Source organism: Elgaria multicarinata, chromosome 2 (genome assembly GCF_023053635.1).
Source record: "Elgaria multicarinata webbii isolate HBS135686 ecotype San Diego chromosome 2, rElgMul1.1.pri, whole genome shotgun sequence".
NCBI classification, from domain to species: Eukaryota; Metazoa; Chordata; class Lepidosauria; order Squamata; family Anguidae; genus Elgaria; species Elgaria multicarinata.
The window spans coordinates 45,303,129-45,329,011 of NC_086172.1; the positions used below are offsets into that span (position 1 = coordinate 45,303,129).

At 41.7% G+C, this 25,883-nt stretch overlaps 1 protein-coding gene across 1 annotated transcript in view; it reads right to left on the bottom strand.

The window, feature by feature from the left end:
* Window positions 1-15,781, bottom strand: part of XIRP2 (xin actin binding repeat containing 2) — a 102,257-nt gene extending 86,476 nt beyond the window's left edge. Inside the window, exons 1-2 of the mRNA XM_063118310.1 lie at window positions 15,725-15,781; window positions 14,950-15,103 (exon numbers count right to left, since the gene is read on the bottom strand). Coding sequence (XP_062974380.1) covers window positions 14,950-15,103; window positions 15,725-15,781 — 211 coding nt within the window. The remainder of the gene's footprint in view (window positions 1-14,949; window positions 15,104-15,724) is intronic.
* Between the last annotated feature and the right edge of the window lie 10,102 nt (window positions 15,782-25,883).

Below are 25,883 nucleotides of genomic sequence, written 5' to 3' on the forward strand. Positions count from 1 at the left end.
TCTTTTTTTTTAAAAAAAAAGTAACCATTGAGGGGAGTAGACATGTTCAATTTCCATTGCAAAGCTGATTTTATACACCAGCATGTATGAATTCTAAGTATTATATAGAACAAGACCATGGATTCCAGGACAGTATTTAGAAGTCATCATTGTGCTACAGCATTTCTCGTGAACAAGCCTCTATTTGGGGGAGCACCATCCTTGGCTTCCTTTCAGGTATGTTCAAATACTGTGCATGACTATGTATCTCTTTCCCTTCTCCCTGGAACAGCCTCCCTCTGGCACTGCCAGCCTGTCAATCAATTCGTATGTGTTTTACTGTGGTAATGCTTTGGGAAACCCCAACTGTTTCTCTGCCCACCTTTTTGTGAGAAGCTTTACCAAAACAAACACAGAGTTTGAGAAGGTCTGCTGTGGATGAGCCTGAGTCGAAACAGGATGAAACGGTAGGTAAGCTGCAGCAAGGGAGTAGGATGCATATTCCAACCTGTATCAAGGGATGTGTTTTATATGCATATTGTTTCTCCACATTGCCTCCACCAGATATTTGCTTGAAGCAATTAAAGCAATTAAAGCCTGAAGTACTTAAAGGCAATGATCCACATTGATTGATTGCAGGGTGCCTGATGGCAAGCATTTTCACACACTTATAGAGGGGAAAGCTGCAATTATCATGTGAATAATGGAGATCCGGGTGTGAGAAAAAGCCACCAGCGTTGGTCTTCTATCCTTTTGCTCAGGATTTGTACAATAATCGCTCCACCCAAGATGAAGAAACAGACCCAAATGGTACCTGGAAGATCAATCTGTCAACTGCAGAATTTAAACCCAGTGAGATAAAATAATCTGGAAAGTACACTTCTGTCTTTTGTGCAAATAAAATGTCAGGCAGGCTTTTTCTTTTTCTTTCTTTTAAAAAAATCTAATCTTATTTACAAACATGACAAGGAGAAAGCACTGTGCACTGACATCAGCTCTCCAAATGCTTGACAGAGTTAAAGAAATACATGCAGCTGAATATTGTTGAAATAAATTCCCTGCAATAGGTGTATAGAATCCAAGTGCTTCGGCGCACACAAAGTGGTATAAATGAGCAATCACTCTGGGGTGACATTGCTATAAAACCAACATAAGTGCAAGGTGAACTCTGCCTATGACTATTCGCATTTTTCAAATTACGTTAACCCAACAGACGCTACTAGTACTCACCGCCGCTGTTTATCATTTACAGTTTATACACTCTAAACAAGCATAATTTCAAGGTCGATGGAAGCCATGCTCCTACATAACTTAGGGTGGTTCCCCCCCTCCAAATCCTAACCTTCACTTCCTTTCAAAGAGTAGAGTTAACAACATCCATCTCTTGTCTTTTACTATAGGAGAATGTTCCATTTCTATTTTAGCTTCATTTTCCATACTCAAATACATTATCTTCCTCAGCCATGATTCCGGTTAATGGTGAACAAGATTAGCCCAGGTGTAATGACTAATTAACAGTTGCTGACAGCATTTAAAGGGTATAAATTATTATCGTCCTGGCATGCTGGGCAGTCACTGTGCCCATACCACCTCCAGCATAACGTCATGATCTTATGCTCAAAGCAACCGCAGCGTCAACAGTACAACTGCTGCAGAAACAAAAGTGAATGTATCAACACTGACAATCACCCCCACAGTGTGCCTGGAAACTCTGCCACCACCCATCAATCACACCGACGATGCCTCCATAATAATCGTGCACTGAAAGCACCAATAAGTGCGTGGCACCAGTTGGATGTTCCCACTGTATGTCCCCAACCCAGAACACACACACACACACACACACACACACACCTACCTCACAAGCAGTCAGTCAGGAGCAGAGCTCAGTACGTTTCCCTGTGCAAAGTGCCATGATGCTACAAGAAGGCACCTTGCATGGCGAATCCCAACATGTTCGAGTCCTGCTGTGAGAAACATGATTCTGTGCATGGCTCTCTTGATAGACTGTTCCTGTCCTGGATTTCCTACCCCACCACACACCCAAATCTTCCTGGTTTCCTTCTCTTTGCATTTGATTGACCATCTCCCACTTGTGCAAGAGTATGGATACATAAGCATACTTTTCTCCTACCAGTGTAGTGTTGTGGTTAGGTAGTGCAAAGGAATTTAGGAGTGACTGTCCCACCAATGATTTGATTTGATTTGATTTATTACATTTATATACCGCCCCATAGCCGAAGCTCTCTGGGCGGTTTACAAAAGTTAAAAACAGTGAACATTAAAAAGTATACAAAATTTAAAACCATCAAAAACATAAACAGTATAAAAACAACTGTATCCATTTAAAAACAACAGTTCTGGGGTCTGTTTAAAAACAAACAAACTTAGCATTGTTAAATGCTGTTAAATGCTTGGGAAAAGAGAAAAGTCTTAACCTGGCGCCGAAATTATAACAACGTTGGTGCCAGGCGAGCCTCATCGGGGAGAACATTCCATAATTGGGGGGCTACCCTCTCCCTTGTTGCCATCCTCTGAGCTTCCCTCGGAGTAGGCGCTCGGAGGAGGACCTTAGATGTTGAGCACAGTGTACAGGTAGGCTCATGTTGGGAGAGGCGTTCCGTCAGGTATTGTGGTCCCAAGCCGTGTAGGGCTTTATAGGTTAAGACCAGCACCTTGAATTGGGCTCGGAAACATATAGGCAGCCAATGCAAGTGGGTCAGAATTGGTGTTATATGTTCAAACCTCCTTGTTCCAGTTATCAATCTGGCCGTTGCATTTTGCACAAGCTGCAGCTTCCGAACCATCTTCAAAGGCTGCCCCACGTAGAGGGCATTGCACTGCAGTAATCTAATTGGATATAAATCCAATGGATATAAATCCAGGACAGGATCAGCCTGTCAGTTAAGTATATAAACTATTTGCATAACTGATCTCTAGTTCAAAGTCTTGAGGACTCCATTCAGATTAGCTACAAAATCTAAATAGACAAGTCCTTTTTCATACAAGCGCTTGCAATCAAACTAACAAAACCACTGAGGGCAGTATGCAATGCTCCAGCAGGACATACTTCTGGTGCAAGGGGAAGCTAGCATTTCCTAAAGTAACCGGCAATGAGCCAAAACGCTCATTTCCGGAATGGAACAAGTCAGTGGAGCTGGCACAAGGGAGGTCTGCTGACTTGTCCTGTTCCAGAAAAGAGCATTTCAGCCAGTTTCTTGTGTTGCTCTAGGAAGCACTAGCTCCCCATTGCACAGGCGGTGGGTCTCCCTTGTGCAACATACTCAGCAGTAATGGAGTGGCAGCATTGGATACTGCCCTTTATATGTAATGAAAAAGTGCAGCTGCAGGCCTCATCTGCAGGGTGAAAAATCAATGCTGCCATCGTTAAATACAATTTCTCAGAAGTTGCGTGGGGAAAGTAGTACTTTTCTTATGTCCCACTCCAGCATGAGACTTTGACTTGGAGATTGATCCATGGTGTCCTGTGTAAGGGAATGTCTCTATATTATGAATGCTTCATTCAAATCCGTATTACCATCTCATTTTAGGCTTTATTCATTTCAATGTGCATTGCTGACAGTATTACTAACAAAATCTGAATCTCTCACTCTCTCTCTGTTCACAGAAATCCACTAAAGGCAGTGTTATCACACGGGGAATTATGAATATGGGAGAGTACAGTCTGAAGAATTTCTATTACAAGGATCAAGAGGTCAGTGGTGGGGGGAAAGCTTAAATTAGAATGCAAGCTGAATTGACCAAGCTGGCATTTAAAGAAAAGGAAACATTTGAGCAAGCTTGATTCACAAGGCATTGGGAAGATAATAAACATGAAAATTCATTTTTATGAAGCCATATTTCAGAGTAGAAACACATTTGGGCGCATTGCTTTTAACCTCCGACACCCTAAATGGCTTATGGTGGCTGTTTGACAGCTCTCTTTCTCTATAACATATAGGGAAAGGCTGTGTTTGCGGTCAGCAGAGGAAAGTAGGTGGAAGTCTCTTTAGATTAACGGAAAGTAGTCAATAGAAAGAGTCTAAGGACAGAAAAACACAAAGCAAGACAAAACACATACCCTTCACCCTCCAGATTGAGAATGGTTTAGCACAGAACATGGACCCTTCCTTGCTACATATTATTAATCTTTCTCTGTCCTCTGGTTCATTTCCTTCTGCTTTTAAACATGCTACAGTCTCTCCCATTCTCAAGAAACCTACTCTTGATAGGCTATCTCTGTCTAACTACCGACCTGTCTCTTTGTTGCCGTTTGTTTCAAAGATCCTGGAGCGTGCGGTCTACTCTCGCTGTCTTGACTTTCTTTCTAGTAACTCTGCTTTGGATCCTTTTCAATCTGGATTCCGTCCTCTGCATTCCACCGAAACAGCCCTTACTAAGATCACCAATGATCTCCTTACTGCCAAGTCTAAAGGCCATTATTCCGTTCTTATTCTCCTTGATCTAACTGCAGCCTTTGACACGGTTGATCATGATCTTCTCTTAGATTCCCTTCATGACCTTGGATTCTGTGGCTCTGTCTATAACTGGTTTGCCTCCTATCTAGCGGGTCGCTCTTTCAGCGTGTTGGCTAATGGCAGCTCGTCTTCCTCCTTTCCCCTTTCAGTAGGGGTTCCGCAAGGCTCGGTGCTTGGCCCGTTGTTGTTTTCCTTATACATGTTGCCCTTGGGCAAGCTTATTCAATCTCATGGCCTCCAATATCATCTGTACGCCGATGATACACAACTATATCTGTCATCTCCGGAACTTTCTCCTGATGTTCACGATCGTATCTCGGCATGTCTTTCAGATATCTCAGCTTGGCTGCTTCATCGTCGCTTGAAGCTTAACATGGCAAAGACTGAATTGCTTGTTTTTCCTCCTAAACCTTCTCCTCATCTCTCATTCTCTCTTACTGTCAATGATGTTACGCTTACTCCGGTCAAGGAAGCTCGTAGCCTTGGCTTTATCTTCGACTCCTCGCTCTCCTTTATTCCTCATATTGAGGCAGTAGCTAAATCTTGTCGATTTTTCCTGTATAATATTGCCAGGATTCGATCATTTTTGTCTGTCTCTTCTGCCAAGACGCTTGTTCATGCACTGGTTATTTCACGGTTGGACTACTGCAACCTTCTTCTCTCTGGCCTTCCTTCTTCTCACATCAGTCCGTTGGTTTCTGTTCACCGCTCTGCCGCAAAGATCATCTTCTTGGCTCGCCACTCCGACCATGTCACTCCGCTTCTGAAATCTCTTCATTGGCTTCCAATTCACTTCAGAATCCAATATAAACTTCTCCTGTTAACCTTCAAAGCTTTTCACGGTCTAGCTCCTTCCTATCTCTCCTCTCTCATCTCACACTATTGCCCCGCTCGTGCTCTTCGCTCCTCTGATGCCATGTTTCTCGCCTGCCCAAGGGCCTCTACTTCCCTTGCTCGGCTTCGTCCATTTTCGTCTGCTGCCCCTTACGCCTGGAACGCTCTTCCAGAACATTTGAGAACTACAAGTTCAACCACAGCTTTTAAAGCTCAACTAAAAACTTTTCTTTTTCCTAAAGCTTTTAAAACTTGATGTTGTGCAGACTTCTACTGTTACTTTCTACTGTTAGTTTTTCCCTACCCTGTGCCTGCTTACCCTACCCTGTACCTGTTTGCATTCTCTTCCCCTCCTTATTGTTTTACTATGATTTTATTAGATTGTAAGCCTATGCGGCAGGGTCTTGCTATTTACTGTTTTACTCTGTACAGCACCATGTACATTGATGGTGCTATATAAATAAATAATAATAATAATAATGGAAAGCCTCCCCCCCCCCGGCACACATTTCCTAGGATGGTGGAACCATAACCCTACATTGGCCAGATTGTGTACATGATTTAAAAGCCCTAAGAAGAGGCAAGATGAATCAGACCAAAGCTCCATATAGAACAACATTCTGTCTCCCACAGTGGTCAACCAGATGCAAATGGGAAGCCCACAAGCAGGATATGAGTGCAATAGCACCATCTTGCTCAGATTCCCCAGCAACTGGTGTTGAGAGAAATACAATCTGCAATACATGAGGTAATATATAGCCATCGTGACTAGTGGCCATTGATAGCCTTATCCTCCATGAATTTGTTTAATCTCCTTTTAAAGCCATTCATGTTGGCGGCCTTCACTAAATCTTGTGGTAGCTAGTTCCATATTTTAACTATGCACTGTGTAAAGTACTTCCTTTTGTTTGCCATGAATCCCCCCCCCCATTCAGTTTCATGAGGTGACCACGGTTCAAGTATTATGTGAGAGCTCCCCAGCAGCTGGTAATGAGAGCATAACACCTCTGATACTGAAAGGAATAGAATCACCATGACTAGTAGCCGTTGATAGCCTTATCCTTCATGGATTTAAGGAAAGGTGGACAATGGCAACAGCATTCCTATCTTGTTTGCCCCCAGCAACTGGTAGACAGAGGGTTACTGCCCCTGTACGTGGACATGCATGGCTAGTTGCCATTGATAGCCTCGTCCTCCATGAATCTCTCCAGTCTCCTCTGAAAGCCACCCAAGCTGGTGGCCATCACCACGTCTTGTTCAGCAAATTCCATAAATTCATGGCGTAGCATGCAAAGGATGACTTTCTTCATCTGTCTACAGATAATCAATTTCATTTTCCAAGTTCTAGACTAGAGTTATAGGAAAGAAAGAAAACAACCTCTCGATCCACTTTCTCCACAGCATCGGTAATTTATAAAGTTTGTCCATGTCTTCCCTTAATCATCTTGATTGCCCTAAACACTTCATCCGTTCCATTTACAGAAAGTGCTCCAGCGTCTTGATCATTTCAGTTGTCCTTTCCTGCACCTTTCCCAGTTCTGCAATATTATTCAGCATCACCATCACTGTCAGGAGACTGCAAACTGAAGGAAAGAGGCTCAGAGGCACTTTTAATGTATTGCAGGAAGCAGGGGGTGTCCCCACTCTTCACCTTGTTGCACTTCTATTAGAGACCAGCTTTGACACCTTAAGCAGACACAATAATAGGCTTACTCATACATGCTGTTTAAAGAGTGCTTTTTCTGAATACCAGAAAGAGGATGAGAGGCACTGAGAGCACTTCTTGTGCAGACGTTAAGAGTAGGCAAATCTCCCAGTTCGCTTGCTCCCACATTAGATGTTAAGAGTAGGCAAATCTCCCAGTTCGCTTGCTCCCACATTAGATGTTAAGAGTAGGCAAATCTCCCAGTTCGCTTGCTCCCACGTTAGATGTTAAGAGTAGGCAAATCTCCCAGTTCGCTTGCTCCCACATTAGATGTTAAGAGTAGGCAAATCTCCCAGTTCGCTTGCTCCCACGTTAGATGTTAAGAGTAGGCAAATCTCCCAGTTCGCTTGCTCCCACATTAGATGTTAAGAGTAGGCAAATCTCCCAGTTCGCTTGCTCCCACGTTAGATGTTAAGAGTAGGCAAATCTCCCAGTTCGCTTGCTCCCACGTTAGATGTTAAGAGTAGGCAAATCTCCCAGTTCACTTGCTCCCACGTTAGATGTTAAGAGTAGGCAAATCTCCCAGTTCGCTTGCTCCCACATTAGATTTTTTTTTTCAAATGTCAAGTTCTTTTTCTCCTGAACATGAACTTTATGAATTTTGGTAAATCCTGCTTTTTAAAAAAATGAACCAAAATTAAATTCAATCCCATCTGCACAAGCCAAATTCAATAGGTACAGCTGTTCCCAGCATTTAGAGGGCCATGATGAACTGAGTAGCATTCAATGACCTCCCCTCTTAATCACCTCTATAACAAGGACAATACTTAGGTTGACCATATGAAAAGGAGGACAGGGCGCCTGTATCTTTAACAGTTGTGTAGAAAAGGGAATTTCAGCAGGTGTAATTTGCATGCATGCAGCACCTGGTGAAATTCCCTTCCTCATCACAACAGTTAAAGCTGCAGGAGCCCTGCCCCCTTGACCAGATACTTTTCATATGGTCACCCTAACATGGATGGCAGGTACTTCATGGTCCTCTAAATACTGGGAATATCTTTTTGTCTCTACCAATGTCAGAGCTCCAGCATCGGTATGGAGGTCCCTGTGGCAGCTAGGAGGACTGGCACAGGGACCTGCCCTCTTTTGTAACTGGTCACTCTAAGTATAGCTCTTGCAGCTTTAACTGTTGTGATGGAGAAGGAATTTCATCAGGTGCTGCATGCCTACACATGACACCTGCTGAAATTCCCTTTTCAATACAACTATTAAAGATACAAGAGCCCTGTCTTCTTTTTCATATGGTCACCCTAATCAAACTATTCATTTGAGGCTGCAGTCTTATGACCCCTGGAAGGGTGACCCAGGGCCATGTGATTTTCTGGATCTCCTTCTCTGAGGGTGAAGAGTTGGTGAAGGGAGAGATCAACTTTAGGAGAGGGAAGTTTGGACTTGGAAATCCCCTCCTAGCTGCCACAGGGACCTCCATACCGGTGTTGGAGCTCTGACATGATAGAGACAAAAAGAGGACCTTCTGTGGGTTTTTCAGGGGGAGGATCCTTGAGATCCCATTGCCCTGGCATGCTATTAAACTGTGTGTGTGTGATTTACACCAGCCCTAAAGCTGGCATAGATTAATTCCCTCCCATTGGAAACAATGGGAGAGAACATGGAAGAGGAGGGGGAAATGGCCTGAAAAGGGGGGAGACAGGTAAAATGCCACCTCTTCCATCTGCCCCTGCAGGCATCAGCCTGGCAAAGATTTGGATATTTGGATATGGCAGATCCTATACTTTTGGTTGTCCCATCTTCAATGGTAGGATTGCCTTAAATTAAAATTCTGATTAATACTGGAATGGAATTATGGGTAAAAATACACACAAGTGCATAATATTACTATTTTGTTACCAATATTTTGTTCAACAAACTTTATTGAGATATAAATTAGGAAGCCTAGAAGATCACATCTAGTGAGAAGTTGACTTTGGGGTTCACAATTTCTATTATTGCAAGGCTGGCCTTCAGGGATTCAGTTTAATAATGGGCTCATCTACACCAAGCAGGATATTCCACTATGAAAGAGGTATGAAACTGATATATAAAAGGTAGGAGCCACACTACTGCTTTATAGTGGTATTGAAGTGTACTGCAGGATCTACACCACTGCTTTCTAGTGGTACTGAAGTGCACTGACAACTGTTGGGGCCCATGACACATCTACACCAAGCAGGATATAGCACTATGAAAGTAGTATGAAAGCAGTATATGGTATGCGTCAATGGGTCGCAACAGGTGTCCGTGCATTTCAATACCGCTATGAAGTAGTAGTGTGGCTCCTGTGTTGTATATACCACTTTCATAGTGGAATATCTTGCTTGGTAAAGATGAGCCCGATATTTTTCCCTTTCTACGAATGTTGTGGATGGAAAGCCAACCATGGTGTCCCTCACTGAATTCATAACCACCCAGAATCAATTTGTGTCCTCTGCCTCTCATCTGTTTATTATCTCTGTCTCATCCATATGTTCAGGCAGGGTTTTCCTCAAACCTGCATCATATGCAAGTCCATCTCTTCCCCAACATGTTGTTCTCACCATCATCTTCGCCATCATCATTCTTTTCTAGGTTTCTTAGCTACAGTCCTCCCCTCCCTAAATGTATATGAAACTGAATAAATGGATGCTTTGAGTCACTACAACTAAACAGGCCAATTTTGATGGAAATAAAAATCCAGGCTTATGAAACAATAGCCACATAATAACTCTCTCAGAAACACAGATGAGTAATACAGATGTCAAAATATTCTGAACTACATGATTTAAGTGTCCAGTTTGGTCTGTCACTGAATGAAAAATGGATTGTTATCAGGTTGCATTTCATCCTTTATGCTACATCATATGAAATCATTTGACTAAAAATGTGCCTTATTACCCCCCTTGGTCTTTGACAGCCTACCCATTATATATATATGGGAGCGTGTTAGAGCTGCTCAAGACCTTGATTTATGACTCTCACTTGTGGAAAACACAACAAAATCTCTTTTTAAGAACACTTTTCTGAGAAATGTATATTTTCCCTAGGTGGAAATTCCCACAAATCTGTTCATATAGCTATGGAGGCTGGTGCTCTGGTTAATGCACAAACAAGGTAAGGTTCAAGCTCAGATCTGACAGGGTTGTGCTTATTCCTTATTCATGTCACTTTGCTTCCTAAAGATTTACTTGGCTCATGCCAAAAGATAGTGCTTCCCTCAAGGATGATAGATCAAGGTTGATCTGGAGATTTCACCAGTCTGCATAAACAGAGCAAATCAAATAGGCCTCAGTAAATCTTGTTTTGCTGCCATTCTTATTTACTGTGCTTACCTTTTAAAATAAGAAGTACGGAATTTCAGGCATGCTGGGAAGAAGCCCCACTTCCTCTGATCTTCATTGCTTGGATGTAGAGGAGCATAAGTGGCCTTCTCCCTTATAAGGAATAGCATGCTGCACTTGCTCAGGTGAACTCTTTCCATAAGCCACAAACCTGACATATCAGAGAGCTGAGTCCTGGCATGGAAAGCTGGGCTAAGTTTAAGATATCACCCTCTTTTCTTTTTATTGTTAATGATACATGCTTTAATACAGTTCTACTGTTGCTTTGGAAGAAGAAAGGAAGGCTGAATCTGCACCTATTTTTCTCCCACATCTAGCTCCCCAACATTAGGAGTTGCTCCTTGTTTGCAGGGAGGGCTGGTTTGGCACTTGGGTACAACTGCCTCCTATCTGGAATATGTTGCCATACACCCCTTCATTTCTGGAATGGTGGAAGTAATTTATGGACCAAAGCCTTCAGCAAAATGGATGAAACACGGTGAACTAAATGCACTGAATAGGGTTTCCTAGAGGTTGATCAAAGCAATTTTAGAACAATCTCTACCTAGAATCATAGAATCATAAAATAGTAGAGTTGGAAGGGGCCTAGAAGGCCATCGAGTCCAACCGCCTGCTCAATGCAGGAATCTACCTTAAAGCATACCTGACAGATGGTTGTCCAGCTGCCTCTAGTGTGAGAGAGCCCACGACCTCCCTAGGTAATTTGTTCCATTGCCATACTGCTCTAACAGTCAGGAAGTTTTTCCTGATGTCCAGCCGGAATCTGGCTTCCTGTAACTTGAGCCCATTATTCCATGTCGTGCAGTCTGGGATGACCTGCTAGAAGCTATGAGTTGGACCTAAGTTGCTCTGTTCTTATAAGGGTGTATGTGATTTCCACCAACTCATTCCTCCATCTGCATCTGCCACAACAACAACAACAACAACAACAACAACAACACACACACACACTTTTATCCCACATCATTTCCAAGCTGAAAGAAAGGTCTGTTCCATAAATATGGACTCTGTTCCATTCACAGAAAGAAAGTTAGGATCCAAGCTGTAGGAAGGTTGTCAGCTTTAATTCAGATTTTTTAAAATGTTGATGATGAATGAATGCTAGATGCTATGGAATGCACAGCATGGACACAAAATGACCAGTGTGACATTGACTTAAAGTTGTAGGATTTGTGGACAGGCAGCCTCTGAAAATGAAGCTGCTACTCATACTGTTTGGCTACTTACGTCCTACCTTCCCATAAAATGTCCAAGGCAGCAGGCAAGCAATTAAAAGAACATATTATAATAAAATATTTCCATAAAAATCCCACAAGCCTGCAGTTGAAAATGAGCCATGCTTAGATCCCTCTACAATTCAGGAGATGCAAGTTAGTTGTAATGAACTCGTCCTCTTGATTTGAATGGGACTTGAGAAGAAGCATGACTTACATTCTCTGGGCTGGGGCCAATATGTTAGATTTTTTACGTTATTATAAACATAAAATTGAATGGCTTTCACTGATGGATCCAGATGGCCATTTATCCTCATAAACAGATGCCTGGAACCCCTGGAGAGAGTAGTGGGATGTGCGAAGAGAGAACTGCAGAAGAAAAAAAACCTGGAGTGGGGAGAGGTTAGGTTCTCCCCACCCCCTCTCTTGAATGCCCCAATGTCTTCTTTACAGAATGCCCAATGTCTTCTTTACTGTCGTCCTCTATCTGGAGGGCTACAAGAGGACCATTCTCTGTTTGAAAGCATCTTCTATTTGAAGAGCTGTCCTGTCTAATTCTAGGTTAAAAGTAATAAACCATAAGGACTGTTGCCCATCAAGAGTTAGCTCCTAGATAGCAAGGTTAGGGATGAATGGATTATATAAAACCTGTTCTGTCTGCTTTTCATGGATTGTCACACACCTTTCATTCTGTCCACTCATTCATGGAATCGGATTATTTTTTAATTTCTGAATTTGCGCAAATCTGCATTTGCGCAAATCCGCACTTGCGAAAAATATGCAAATCCCCCGAAATGTTCATTTTTCTGCTTTAGCCTATGGGGGAAATGTGCATTTTCAGTTGGGTTTTTTATTTTGCATATTTTCTATTAGTAAATCTGCGCAAAATTCAGGAAACTTAGAAAAACGGTCTGCAAGCCTGCAGAATCTACCCGATTGGGGGAAAGCCGGTCAGCTGCAGAATCCATGGGTCAGATTCATAAAAATCCAAACTTATTTGATTCCATTGCGGAGTTCTCCAACATCCCTAAGCAAGCTGAATAGGTAGGCACTCAGGCTATCTAGTCACAGTCTTGGACAGTATAGTGTCAATGAATTTCTATTTAAATTATAATAATTATTTCTACATTTCTATGTATACATAGAAATTAGCACATACAAATTGCTGCCCTCTTTTCTCCTCTTTTTTGGGTGATTTGTAAGTGGTGACCCTGCCCCTCTTCCACTGTTTGTCTACTAAAGAAAACCCTACCCTTGAAGCGACTTTCCTGTATTATAAAATAAGCTACCGGGTTTAAATATGCACATGTGTCTAATGTTTAGTTAAGCTCTGAGCTCTTCATGAAGTGGTTCCTCCTGCTTGAGTCCCTACTGAACAGCCTTCCTGCCTCCAGGCTGTCAGCAAAGTAGCATGAAGCAAACTGGTCAGCCTGTTCTTCATGATAAGAAAGCACCCTACCTATTCTATAAGCCACTACGAAGCGACACAACAAGTGAGTAATGCAGGCTGCTTAAGTCAAGATGTACCAGGTGCTTGACAGCTTGCAGAAGACCCCTTTATTCCTTATACTGAGGTGTGTTCAGCCTGCATCAGCCACTTCACAGTCATGATTCACCATGAGCTAGAAACCACTGCACAGCTGACATTTACGACACAGCTTTTTTTCTTCTTCAATTGAGGGCCAAAATCCACATTTGTGACCAAAAACAAGACTGTCTCCAAAGGACATGTGAAACATATGACACCAGGCCATCTGTGCATTGGTACGTTCAAGAAAAACCGGAAAAATATTTGGAAATTATAATGTTTCATTGTGAAGTCTACACAATTTGGGAGGAAAGGAAAACATACATACACACACATCAGCATTAATTCCAGTTTCCTCATTCAGAAAACGGAACAAAAAATGACCATGTTTGCAAGTTGCAATGCCCCTATCAGGCCAATAGGGGCATGCAATCCAAAGTGAAGCCTCCAGTTGATTGAGTTCAATGACACTTCCTTTCTAAGTGAGAATTCTACACAGTTACACATTACCTAGCCCCATTGAAGTCATTGAGATTTAAGCAGCCTAACTTTGCAGCGCTGCAGCCTTATTCTGCACCAAATTGTTTAACTATCAAGACACCTTCTTTCTTTCTTCATTATTTTATTTACATGTATATCCCACCTTTCCTCTAAGGAGATCCACGCCATCTACATGGTTCTCCCCCTGCCCAACTGTGACCTCACAAGAACCTTGCAAGGTAGTGTAGGCTGAGAGACGGTGACTAGCTGAAGGTCACCCAATGATCTTCATGACAGAGTGGGGACTTGGTCTCCCTGATCCTATTCTTACACTCTGACCTCTGCACCATATTGGTTCTCCTTGCATGGATTTAATAGCAGATACAACAGTGCCAACAAAATCTTCCTTATAATCCCTATTTTGTAGGCGCTACAAGGAATGTGAACTGGTTTCAGTGATGTGGCATTTAAAAACAACACAGGGTCATTTAGTTTAACAGGGCTGGGGGGATGTGATTAGATGCAATGCCTTTTACATTATATGTAAAATACGTTATCTAATATATATTCAATGTCGATACTTAAAAGAAACCAGGTGAAGCTTCTATATAAGCTTTTGCCATATACATTGCTGGCTTCAAAGTAAGAACAGTATGTAAAAATCCCAGACTTGCAACTTCAGAACTGCTAAACAGGATCTGCAATCCTTTAAATTAAGGATTTCTATATTGTTCTTTTGACATTGAAATTTATGGCACACCCTACAATTTTAAACATATGAGCGATTAACATCTAAATAGCATTTTCAAAACATTAATAAATCAAAATTACACCCAATAATAGTTTTCCTAAAACATGACACCATTCTGTCTTGTTCTATCCTAAAACCATTAAATATGTTTTAAGGTAATCATCTGAAAAAGAAAAGATGGAAAGCTCAAATGGAAAGCACAATGCATCCTTTTATTGAATGCAGCTTTGATTATACAGTCACGATTTTCTTGAGGTATTTTGATGATCAAGAATACTTTTTTTTTTAAAAAAAAAAATGCCTTGCACTTTTTTTTTCTGGTGAAGAAATTAACATATCGTTCTGTTTGAAGCTTGAAAAATGCTTTTAAGAGGAGAACAATCAAAGTTGTTCTTCTTGCTTGCACTTTATTTATTGCAAAAACACCTTCCCAAACATTATACTACTGAAATCTGCCTTTCAAAATTACCAGAATGTCAGAGAAATTCTTGCTTTACAGCATCTAAATGTTGTTTTCTTCAGAAGCCGAACCATATATTATCATCATCACTCTGCTTTGAATCTTTATTGGGGAGGGACAACACCCCCCATATAATGTTTGACTCTCTTACTTGTTCCGCGTATGGTAAGAAAGCAAGAAATCAGATCAAAAAGTGTGATGCTAACCTTCAGCGTTGTTGTGCTGAGCATTTCCTGATGACATCTTGTCAAAAACTGTTTTGCCACCTTTTGCTTCTGGGTCTTTCACAGGAATGATGGAATGGCTCCCAGGCTGGTTTTTAAATGCCGGTGATCGCAAATTTCTCTCAATTTCTACTTCCTGTTAGAAGACATTAAGGGGATGTGTATTAAAAGCTATCAGTAGGAAACAGATGTGGCTGTCTGGGGGAGGAGGATATGAAGAGGTGAGGGAAAGAGCAGTGGGGTTCCATTACATGATTGATGTTTTCCAATATGCTTCAGGGTAAATCTCTGTAATATTACAGAGGGTTACAAATGTACATTTGCAGTCGGTTTACATTTCAACACCTAGAGCAGCCATGGAACCGCTGCAGTTTTCATGTGGCATTCTTTTATGGGTTTCTCCCCCATCAGCACCACCTTTCCGGAAAGAAACACTGCACACAATGAAGGGTCACAGTAAAAAGGACCCATGGTGCATTTTTTTTTTTTTTTTTTTTTTTGCAAAGCCATGGGTGTGTTTTCAACTGCTATGTTGGAAAGTGGATGCATTTCCGTTCCAGGTTTTAATTGACTGTTAAACATTGGGTCTTCCAAATAGATTTCATTAATCTTCTCCACCAACCAACCCATTTCCCTTCCATCCATTTTATGTGGCAATCTTCATAAACAGAATCGTACCACCAAAAGACCACCCAGTAGTTCCAGGTTTTGGACATCCCTTGGGCAAGTCCCCCTAAATGGGCTTCAATGGGTCTACCTTCTCACCACCATTATCACCACCTGCTATTTTGTTCTTCATCCTGTTTCTCATCATTGCTACCACTTGCTTGACAGACACAGAGCCTGTGAACAAGCAGGCAGTGGCATCTACTGCTGCTTCTTCTCACTGCCACCCTTGTCTGAGCTAGAATGAGAGGCAGGTGAACAAGCAGGCTGCACTGGTAAAGAGGAAGAGCTAATCTAGGGGGAGATTTTGTCAGTAGGCCCTTTCCGAGATGTGGGCCCATGTCACGTGCCCAACCATGCCTACTCTTGACATCAGCCTTGAACCCACCGTTGAGTATCCCTCTTTTAAAAACAACACAAAACCAAGCATTAAGCACGAAGTTGGGTGATTCAAAGCCTACTTGATATGCTAGGCAGGACACAACAGGGAAACATACCGGGCTCTTTGCAAACAAATACTGTACACAAATCCTGGATGTTAAATAAGGAAGTGGAGTAGTTGCAGTTGCAAAAAAAAAAAAAAAAAAACACCTGATGAGATATTGCAAAGGACTAAGCTGTAAATGTTTCCTGTGGATTGAAAATATTGTATTCATCTATCGTGTAAAGAATAGGTATTTCCAAAGCAAGTACAAGCAAGTCATATACCTTCTGCTGTTTTACATGCTGAAATTAAAGCAGAATGAGCATAAAATATAACAGAGTATAGCTTCTAAAGCACATTTATCACAGTAACTTTTCTGTTAGTTAGTTCACAAGGCAGAGTTATTAACCAAAAGTAGGGTGACGATATGAAAAGGAGGACAGGGCTCCTGTATCTTTAACAGTTGCATAGAAAAGGGAATTTCAGCAGGTGTCATTTGTATATATGGAGAACCTGGTGAAATTTCCTCTTCAGCACACCAGTTAAAGTTGCAGGAGCTATACTAGAGTGACCAGATTTAAAAGAGGGCAGGGCACTTGCAGCTTTAACTGGTGTGATGAAGAGGAAATTTCACCAAGTTCTCCATATATACAAATGACACCTGCTGAAATTCCCTTTTCTATGCAACTGTTAAAGATACAGGAGCCCTGTCCTCCTTTTCCTATGGTCACCCTAACCAAAAGTATAGTTATGCATTGGTTGTACATGAAACATGAGTAATCCTTCCATTTTGGTAAAAGGCTTTTTCTGCCTTTTCTCTAAATTCTCTTCATCTTATATGGTTATAATAAGTACCGAGTAAGCACTGGATAATCAACAATATAATAGAACAGGCATCTCTAAAATCTTATCTTGAGAAGCCAGAGCTGTACCTGCAATGAAGAAGACAAAACCACAGGGCTAGAGAAATACAGCAAGTTTAGAATAAGGAATTATTCATGATCTATGTGATGGAAGCTTCAAACATCATTACATGTGGCCATATAGCATATCCAGGTATGCATATCCAGGTGATATAATTTTGGTTCGGTCTGAGCACACATATCCATGACAGAGGTGCAGGAGTCACAGTACCAGAATCAGAGACAAAAATAGTGCTTGTACAAGCAATGGGAAAGGCATGTCCTCCTTTGTTATATAAGCACCCTCATGAATCTGTGGTTTCCCTGTGGGTTTGTATGGCGTTGAGGACTCTGCATGTCCCTACAGCTCCTGGTTTATATTTGCCACCCCAATCCAAAACTACAGGAATGCACTGATGTGCACACAAAGTTTCTGCAGGTGTGGTGGAGGTTCCCGATCTATTTCAGCGGAGGCTGCCTGCATACGTACATACCAAAGAAAGTGTATCTTTGCGTTCCTCCATGTTTACCTCTCTCTCTCTCTCTCCTCCCCACCCTTAACATATACAGCAGCAACTTGGAAGCCACTTCAACTTCATCAGTGCTGCACTGAAAGGGAACATGAGTAAATTATGGAGAGATGGACAAATCTGTCATTTAAATTGAGTTCATCCCAAACTTTGAGTCTTTTTTTTTTTAAAAAAAAAAAAGTTCATTAGAAAATTTGTACGCATTTTGTGCATATTTTCCCTCAATACATGCATTTGTGTACACATTTGGGTTTGTTTGTTTGTTTGTTTGTTGGGGTGGGTTTTTTTCCGCAAGCACTTTTCCCAATATAATGCATTATTGTGGTCCGTCTTCCCCACCGCCTCCCGGATTATACACATTTTTTAATTGGACTTATTATTATTATTATTATTATTATTATTATTATTATTATTATTTATTTATATAGCACCATCAATGCACATGGTGCTGTACAGTGTAAAACAGTAAATAGCAAGGCCCTGCCGCATAGGCTTACAATCTAATAAAATCATAGTAAAACAATAAGGAGGGGAAGAGAATGCCAACAGGCACAGGGTAGGGTAAGCAGGCACAGGGTAGGGTAAAACTAACAGTATAAAGTCCGCACAACATCAAGTTTTAAAAGCTTTAGGAAAAAGAAAAGTTTTTAGTTGAGCTTTAAAAGCTGCGATTGAACTTGTAGTTCTCAAATGTTCTGGAAGAGCGTTCCAGGCGTAAGGGGCAGCAGAAGAAAATGGACGAAGCCGAGCAAGGGAAGTAGAGGCCCTTGGGCAGGCGAGAAACATGGCATCAGAGGAGCGAAGAGCACGAGCAGGGCAATAGTGTGAGATGAGAGATGAGAGATAGGAAGGAGCTAGACCGTGAAAAGCTTTGAAGGTTAACAGGAGAAGTTTATATTGGATTCTGGAGTTTGCCATTTTGAGTAAACAGAGCAAAAGAGCTTTGTTCCTCCTTTCTGCTTTGGCATGAGGTTAAAGTACTTGTACCAGACAAGAGAGAAGGCTGGGTGTGGCACTTACACACCTTCTTTTCTGGTAATGGCACATTATGCTCCAGTGTGCACAGACCTACATGCAAATGGAGGAGGCGGGTTACAGAGCTCCGTTGAGCCCTCTGCTGATCCCTTCACACATGAACATGGCAAAGGATGGCCTGCAAACGCAAATGCAAGTTCAGGAATTTGTGAACATGGTCAGAGAGCATGCGCTCCGAATCGCATTTGCATTCGAAATTGCGAATGTGATATGATTGATTTGAGAACTGAAACAAAATTCTCATACATTCCTAGAATGGTGTGAGGCCCTTTTTAAAGTCAAAAAAGCAAGAAAAATCCTAAGCTACCCCTTGAAGTCATGGAAAGTGGCCCTGAAAAATTAAAGGAAATGTCTTTTCCCCTGCCAAAAGCAGCTGTGTATTGAACCCATTTTCACCCGGGGAGGGAACTTAGTTTTCAGAAAACATAGGAGAGAATTTCAGCACAGCACTATTTCAAACTAAGTAGCTTCAGACAGCTTTTATGGCTGTAAATGGTTCCATTCCAATCTTATGTTGTGGGAGGGACCCATGCAATTTCTCCACCATTCCACACAGAGTCATTTTGAAGACGGTTACTAATGTACTAAGTATAGCCTTAGTAGTTCGGATCAAAGGCCTTTATTAACAGGCTATCCTGTCTCTGAAAGTGGCAATTTCTGGATACGTTAAAGCAACTGCTTAAGAGCCCAGGCTGCTAATAGCGTACACTCATCCTCTACTCTTATCAATCACGCACAGCTTCCTCCTGGTGTTCAGTGGTTTCATGCTCAGGAAAACCAACTTCAGCGTTCCTATCTTCCATGAATTTGCCTCGTTCTGACCCCAGTTACATCGTGTCAGGGACATTGGGGCTTAATCATGCCTGAGTGTGGAAGTCATGAGCAATGCTTTGGGAGCTTTACTTCTAATCTTCATCTCAGAAGTCTGGGAATAGTTTAGAATCACACAGCAGTGAGGGAAAAGTATGCTTCATTCACACAAAGGAACTCTAGCATTTACTATTTCAAATTCCAAAGCTGAGCTCTGTCATTTGAAGCAAGTTCCTGTGCGATGTAAGGCCTAGGAATGGTTTGCATTTGGTTTGCATTTTAATGGATTTTGAGAAAGTTGTGCCTTTTTCCAGTGCACATTTTGCGAATGCTTCAGGAACTTGTGGACATTTTCAGAGAGCATGCGCTCCCAATTGCATTTGCGTTCGAGGTTGGGAATGCATTCAAAATTTGCATCCAAAAATGTGTATATTAAGGAAGTGTACATACTCATGTAATTAGTGAAAATAGCGTCCACAAATGTATTATATAGGGGAAATTGCTTACAAAAATGCATATATTTGGAAAAATTGCTAACAAAAAGGCATCGTTTCATAAAAGTTATGAAAATGTAAAAAGCTATCATGCAGACTTTTATTTTTTAAACTCCTCCCCCCCAACTAATTTGGAAACAGGATGAAACAAATTTGAGATTGGAAAATGGAAAACTGTGAGAAATTGAAACTGGCAGATTCATCCATCACTAACAAGGCCTGCTAGGGAGGGGATTTTTCACACCTGACAGAAACGTTTTGCCTACATTGAAGAGTTGGGTTTTTTGTTTGTTTGTTTGTTTAATAAACCAAACCCAATATTCACTTCCCTTGCATAATTTCTCCAGGCATTTAGGGGTTCAAGCTGGAAATGTTTCTGGACTGGACTTTGTAACATTACAATCTAGTTTTTGTTTGTTCAGTTGTATTTCCAGAATACGTAAACCATTTTAAACACTGGCAAAAATGTATTATTTTTAAAGGACTCGCTTGTTGTTGATGATGTTTCTACTTTTCACAGAGATGCTCCTGAGGGAAGGTTTTTCTCCTTCTCATGAAAGAAGAAAAATTAAAAATATTTTTTTAAAAAATTCTTTTTCTGGTGTAAAGTAAGAGTTTATTTTCTGTGTTAAAGAGGTATTTATTTCCTGTGTTATTATTATTATTATTATTATTTATTTATATAGCACCATCAATGTACATGGTGCTGTACAGAGTAAAACAGTAAATAGCAAGACTCTGCCGCATAGGCTTACAAGTTCACTTGGATGCTTCTGCAAGGAGCTGAACAATTTTTAAAAAAATAAATAATCCATAGTATCAGAGCTGAATTTCAGGGTTGCTCCTTTGAGCCTCTTTTGCAATATTTATGCACGTGTGATAGTTCACATAACTATGCATTGATACTCACTGAAATACACAGATCAATCGTATAGAAGCAAAACCAAACTTTTATCAGCTATAACACCGTGATTCTATTGACCCTAGTTTAAACTCCTTTCATACAACATGCTATGTAGATTCAATCCTCATTGGAAGTGGGGTGGGGAAAGATCATTTCACCTGGTCCTACCTCTGACCTATGTATGTTCATTCTACTGTTTGTGCATACTGTCTGTGCAGAAGTTTACACAAAGTACAAACAGAGGCTTAGAACATGTGATCTCAGTCCCTAAGAAAGCAAGGTCCTCAGTAGCCTATGGGCATGGCTATGGGGGAGGATCTTGCAATTTTCTGATCATGAGCTCCGCCCCCTCAGTCCACACATGGCTGCACGACATCCTGGGCATCGCGCCCATCATGGCGGCCATTTTTTTAAAAAAGAAAGAAGAGCTGGAGCGCACGAGGGCTCCAGCGAAAATAAAAAGGTAAAAAAATAATGATCCCATTCCCCTCCCCACCTCCGATGGGCACGGAGCACCTGAGGAGCTCCGTGCCTGGTTTCCGGCTCCTTGCATTTATTCATGAGGAGCAGAGACAAAACCGGGATGGCCGCCCACACCTCCTGCGGTCTCAGGACGATCCCAAGACTATGGGAAAAGTCAGGACTAAAGCCGTCCCGGTTATCCCGGGGAAATGCAGGGATCTTCCCTCCCTGCCCCGGGATCCCCTGTGCATCATGTGGATGCACAGGGATGATCTTGGGGCGATCCCCGGGATAACAACTGGTGTAGACATGCCCTATGTGTGTCCAGTTTCTACATGCCTATAGGGTCTGTTCGAGAGTAGGCTGAACGTAGGTAATTTGGGATGGGTCAGGTGGGTGCAATTCTCCTCCACAAGCTATATCACCTGAATGAAGCTCTAATACTATGGCCTTAGCTAGACCTAAGTTATCCCAGGATCGTCCCGGGGTCATCCCTGCTCATGTAAATGACACACAGGATATCCCGGGAGCAGGCAGGGACGACCCGGGGACAATCCCATGATAAACCTTAGGTCTAGCTAAGGCCTATGTCATCTATGCATAGATGCTTTCTGTTTTCTGTTTTCATTAAAGAGTTTTTATTATCCCTCCATCATATTCTTAGATGTGCTAACCTTTCCCTAAGCTCCATTAATAACAGGCTTTTCATGAATTATTATAATTGTTTATTATTCATGAAGAAACAACCAGTTTCATTATTTGATATCCATGGAGATGGAATATTCCGAGTAGCTTTGTTGATCCCTGCTTTTATATTTATCATATTTATTAAAATAGATACTGCTACATTCCTTGTTCAGAGACAAATGAAATCCATTGACACTACAATTCTTGTGTGAAGTTGAAGGGCTGATGCTCTTCTAAGTGAACTGGATGTGAAAGATTGACACTGGGGCTGAATATGATTGCCTCCTTTTTTTCTTTTTTCTTTCAATCCATGGAAAAAGTATTAATGAATTAAGGCTACAATCCTATGGTCCAGGGGGCGGGGGTGGCTGTTTTTTAAACAGTTTAAAAAATACAGTTCCAAAACAGGAAAAAAGAAAACGTCACACCAAACCACACTGCAGGTGCAAGCCTGGCAGGGCATAGGATAAGGTAGTTCCTCCACGTCCATTTCTTCCTCTCCCACTGGTATGACAACTCTGACTGCCTATGATACTACGGTGAAGAGTGGGGGTGGTGGATACCAGGGGGATCTCCCTCTCTGAAAGCAAAGAGAAAGAGAAGACCACAGCTGGAGAGGGAGATCTTTGACCCCATAAGTCTGTTCAGCTGTGATTCTATGCACACTTACCTGGGAATAGCTCCACTGCGTGTAATCATGGGACCTATTTCTGAGGAAACATTAGAGTGACCATATGAAAAGGAGGACAGGGCTTCTGTATCTTTAACAGTTGCATTGAAAAAGGAATTTCAGCAAGTGTCATTTGTAGGCATGCAGCACCTGGTGAAATTCCCTTCCTTATCACAACAGTTAAAGCTGCAGGAGCCCTGTCCTCTTTTGTATCTGTTCACTCTACAAAAGAGGGCAGGGCTCCTACAGCTTTAACTGTTGTGATGAGGAAGGGAATGTCATCAGGCGCAGCATGCATATAAATGACACCTGCTGAAATTCCCTTTTGTCTACAACCATTAAAGAAACAGGAGCCCTCTCCTCCTTTCCATATGGTCCCCCTAGGAGACATGCACAGCATTAAAGCTGCACTTCTGTGCACCACTGAATACAGCTGAAGACAGAATGCACGATTATTTGCAAGGAAATTTTGGTATAATCAAATGAGGTTTTTAAAGAAAAATGAAAAAAGCCGACGGAGGAGAGTAACCAAAGTGAGTACCCCAAGAAGAGAAAAAAGTTCCAAGGATGCAAGATTAAATTTTACTAAGAAAAAGCTTAGCTGTTAATAAATTTAATCTCGCACACTGAGAACTTGTTTCTCTTCTTGGGGTACCAAAGGAGGTTATTGCCAGGTAGGTGTGCATAGGACTGGAGTCTTAGAGCTTCATCCCACATACCTGTTTCCCTTGAATTATCCCCTACAGCACTAAGCTGTCACCATTGTTGTTGTTGCTACCAGGTGGCTAGATCTTTGCATACCAGGAAATGGGTTTAAGGGGGGAAATGTAAACAAATCATAAAAAATCAACAGATGACCCAATCTTATTCAAATTTGGTATACTTAAAGTTCTCCTTAATATCTATTACTGTGCCAATTTTGATGTCTTTATCTTTAAAGCTTACGCAGATGTAAGCATTTGTTTAATTTTTCTTCAAATCCTGCTCCTGCGCCCCAGTGGCCGCTCGGAAAACAACAAATGATATGCTCGAAAACTAGTAGCAAAATATTGCACTTCTTTTGGTTAAGAAGCACATTTACAGCAGGATGCATGGGAGTACTTCACAATAAAAGCAGATTATAAACTGGAAAACTTTGGAGACCTTTGAATACAATTCGCAGTGATTGCACAGTATAACGGTGGTGTGATAAAGCTCTTAGGCATAAGATTGCATGGCAATGCAGGGACCATAGCTTAATGGTAGCACACTTGCTTTGAATGCAGAAAGTCTCAGATACAGTTCCCAGCATCCTCAGCTAAAAGGACCATATAGCAAGTGATGGGAAAGGTCTCAGGAGAGCTGCCACCATAATATAGAACACAGGACAAGATGGACAAAACATCTAACTTTGTGACAACTTCCTGCCCTGGTCCAGGTTATCTAAAAGACCATATTCTCCCATATGAGCCTGCCTGTGCTCTGAGGTCTTCAGGGGAGGCCTTTCTCGCTTCCACCATCATCTCAGGCATGCTTGATGTATAGGCAGGACAGGGCCTTCTCAGTGGCTGTTCTAAGGCTCTGGAACTCCCTTCCCAGGGATGCTAGGCTGGCTCGCTTCTTCTTCATAGGCGTGCACAGCACATCTCATTAGGGTGTGCACCCAGGGAATTCTATGTTTTATTTTTTAAAAGGTGAACATTTATTGAATATTCAATCATAAAGGACATTGTTTTTATTCATTTATTTTTTAAACAATGTAGACACTGATGCCCTACTCCATGTACAACTTGCCTGACCGCAGGGAGGTAATCCCATTACACCACTTTTAAAATCTCTTCACTTGCTGCCGATTAGTTTCCGGGCGAAGTATAAAGTGTTGGTTATCACCTTTTAAGCCCTACATGGTTTGGGTCCAAGCTACCTGCGGGATCGCCTTCTCCTGTACAATCAGCCCCCACACTCAGGTCCTCTGGGAAGAACTTCCTTCAGCCTGCCAAAACCAGGCTGATAGGCATTACCCAGAGGACCTTTTCCTCTGCTGCTCCCAGACTGTGGAATGGCCTGCCGAAGGAGATTCATCAACTTAACAGTCTTTTAGCATTTAAGAAAGCTATAAAGACTGATCTCTTCCAGCAGGCCTATCCAGTGGAATTTTAGGATGCTTTTAGGATGCTTTTAGGATGTTTTTAGGAAGTTTTAACAAGGTATATTGTGTTTTGATTAATATTTTATGTATTTTATACTTGCTGTTGTTCCCTGCCTCAATCAGGATGGAGAGGCGGGTTAGAAATAAATTATTATTATTATTATTATTATTATTATTATTATTATTATTATTTCCTTCTTAATGGGATTTAAAGCCAATTTTTCTCTTCTGTCCCACTTCTTCTCTCTCAACAACTATCATGGAGAAGATGTAGCAGATTTATTCTCTGTAGTTCCAGAGGGTAGGACTAGAGCCCAGTGGTGGAAATTGCAGGGAAACAGATTATGGCTAAATGTGAGGAGAAACCATAAGAACTGTTTGACAGTGGAGCAGACTGACTCAGGAGGTCATGGGCTCCCCTTTGCTGGAACTATTTCAGCAGACTCAGGACAGTGATCTATTAGGGATGCTGTACTTGTATCCTGCAGGGCAGATCTTGCATCAAACGAGGCGCTTGACTAGATAGCCTCCAAGTTGCCTTCCAACTCTGATTCTCGGACTCCCTGCAGCCTTCTCCAACCTGGGTCACTCCAGATGTTTTGGCCTACAGTTCTCAATCTCCCTGGCCATTAGCCATGCTAGCTGGCTGGGGCTGATTGAAATTGTAGTCTAAACATCTGAAGGGACCTAGGGGAGGAAAAGCTGCTCTAGACTCTTAAGAAGTAACTTTTAGAAGGTAAGTTTTCACTAGGCAAAATGTCACTGTGGGAGAAAAAAATACAACGTGAAACCTGCAATCCATCTTTTAATTGGAACAGCCTTAATCTGCTTTATTCAGGAGATGTCCCCCAGAGATTTCATTTAGTCACATTACTACCTGAAGGGATACCTTCTACCTTAGGACATAAAATCTGGCATTGGCTTCAACTTAATGAGAGAGCCGTGAGTCAATGAGTTAAGCTGCCAAACTAGTATTTCATTCTGAATGCTTGCGCTGAGGGAAAGTTGCAAAGCAGAAGTTTGAATAAGGATAGCGAGGATTATTTTTATTCTTTCTGAATGGATTTTATGTTAAGCTCCGTATAGTTCTGTGCCCAATGAAAGGCTGTCTTCTTTAAATAGAAGCAGTCACTTAATCTAACCAAGATTCATTAGGAAGTCCCTGTTAAGCAGATACTCCAAGCTCATTGCTGGATAGATATTG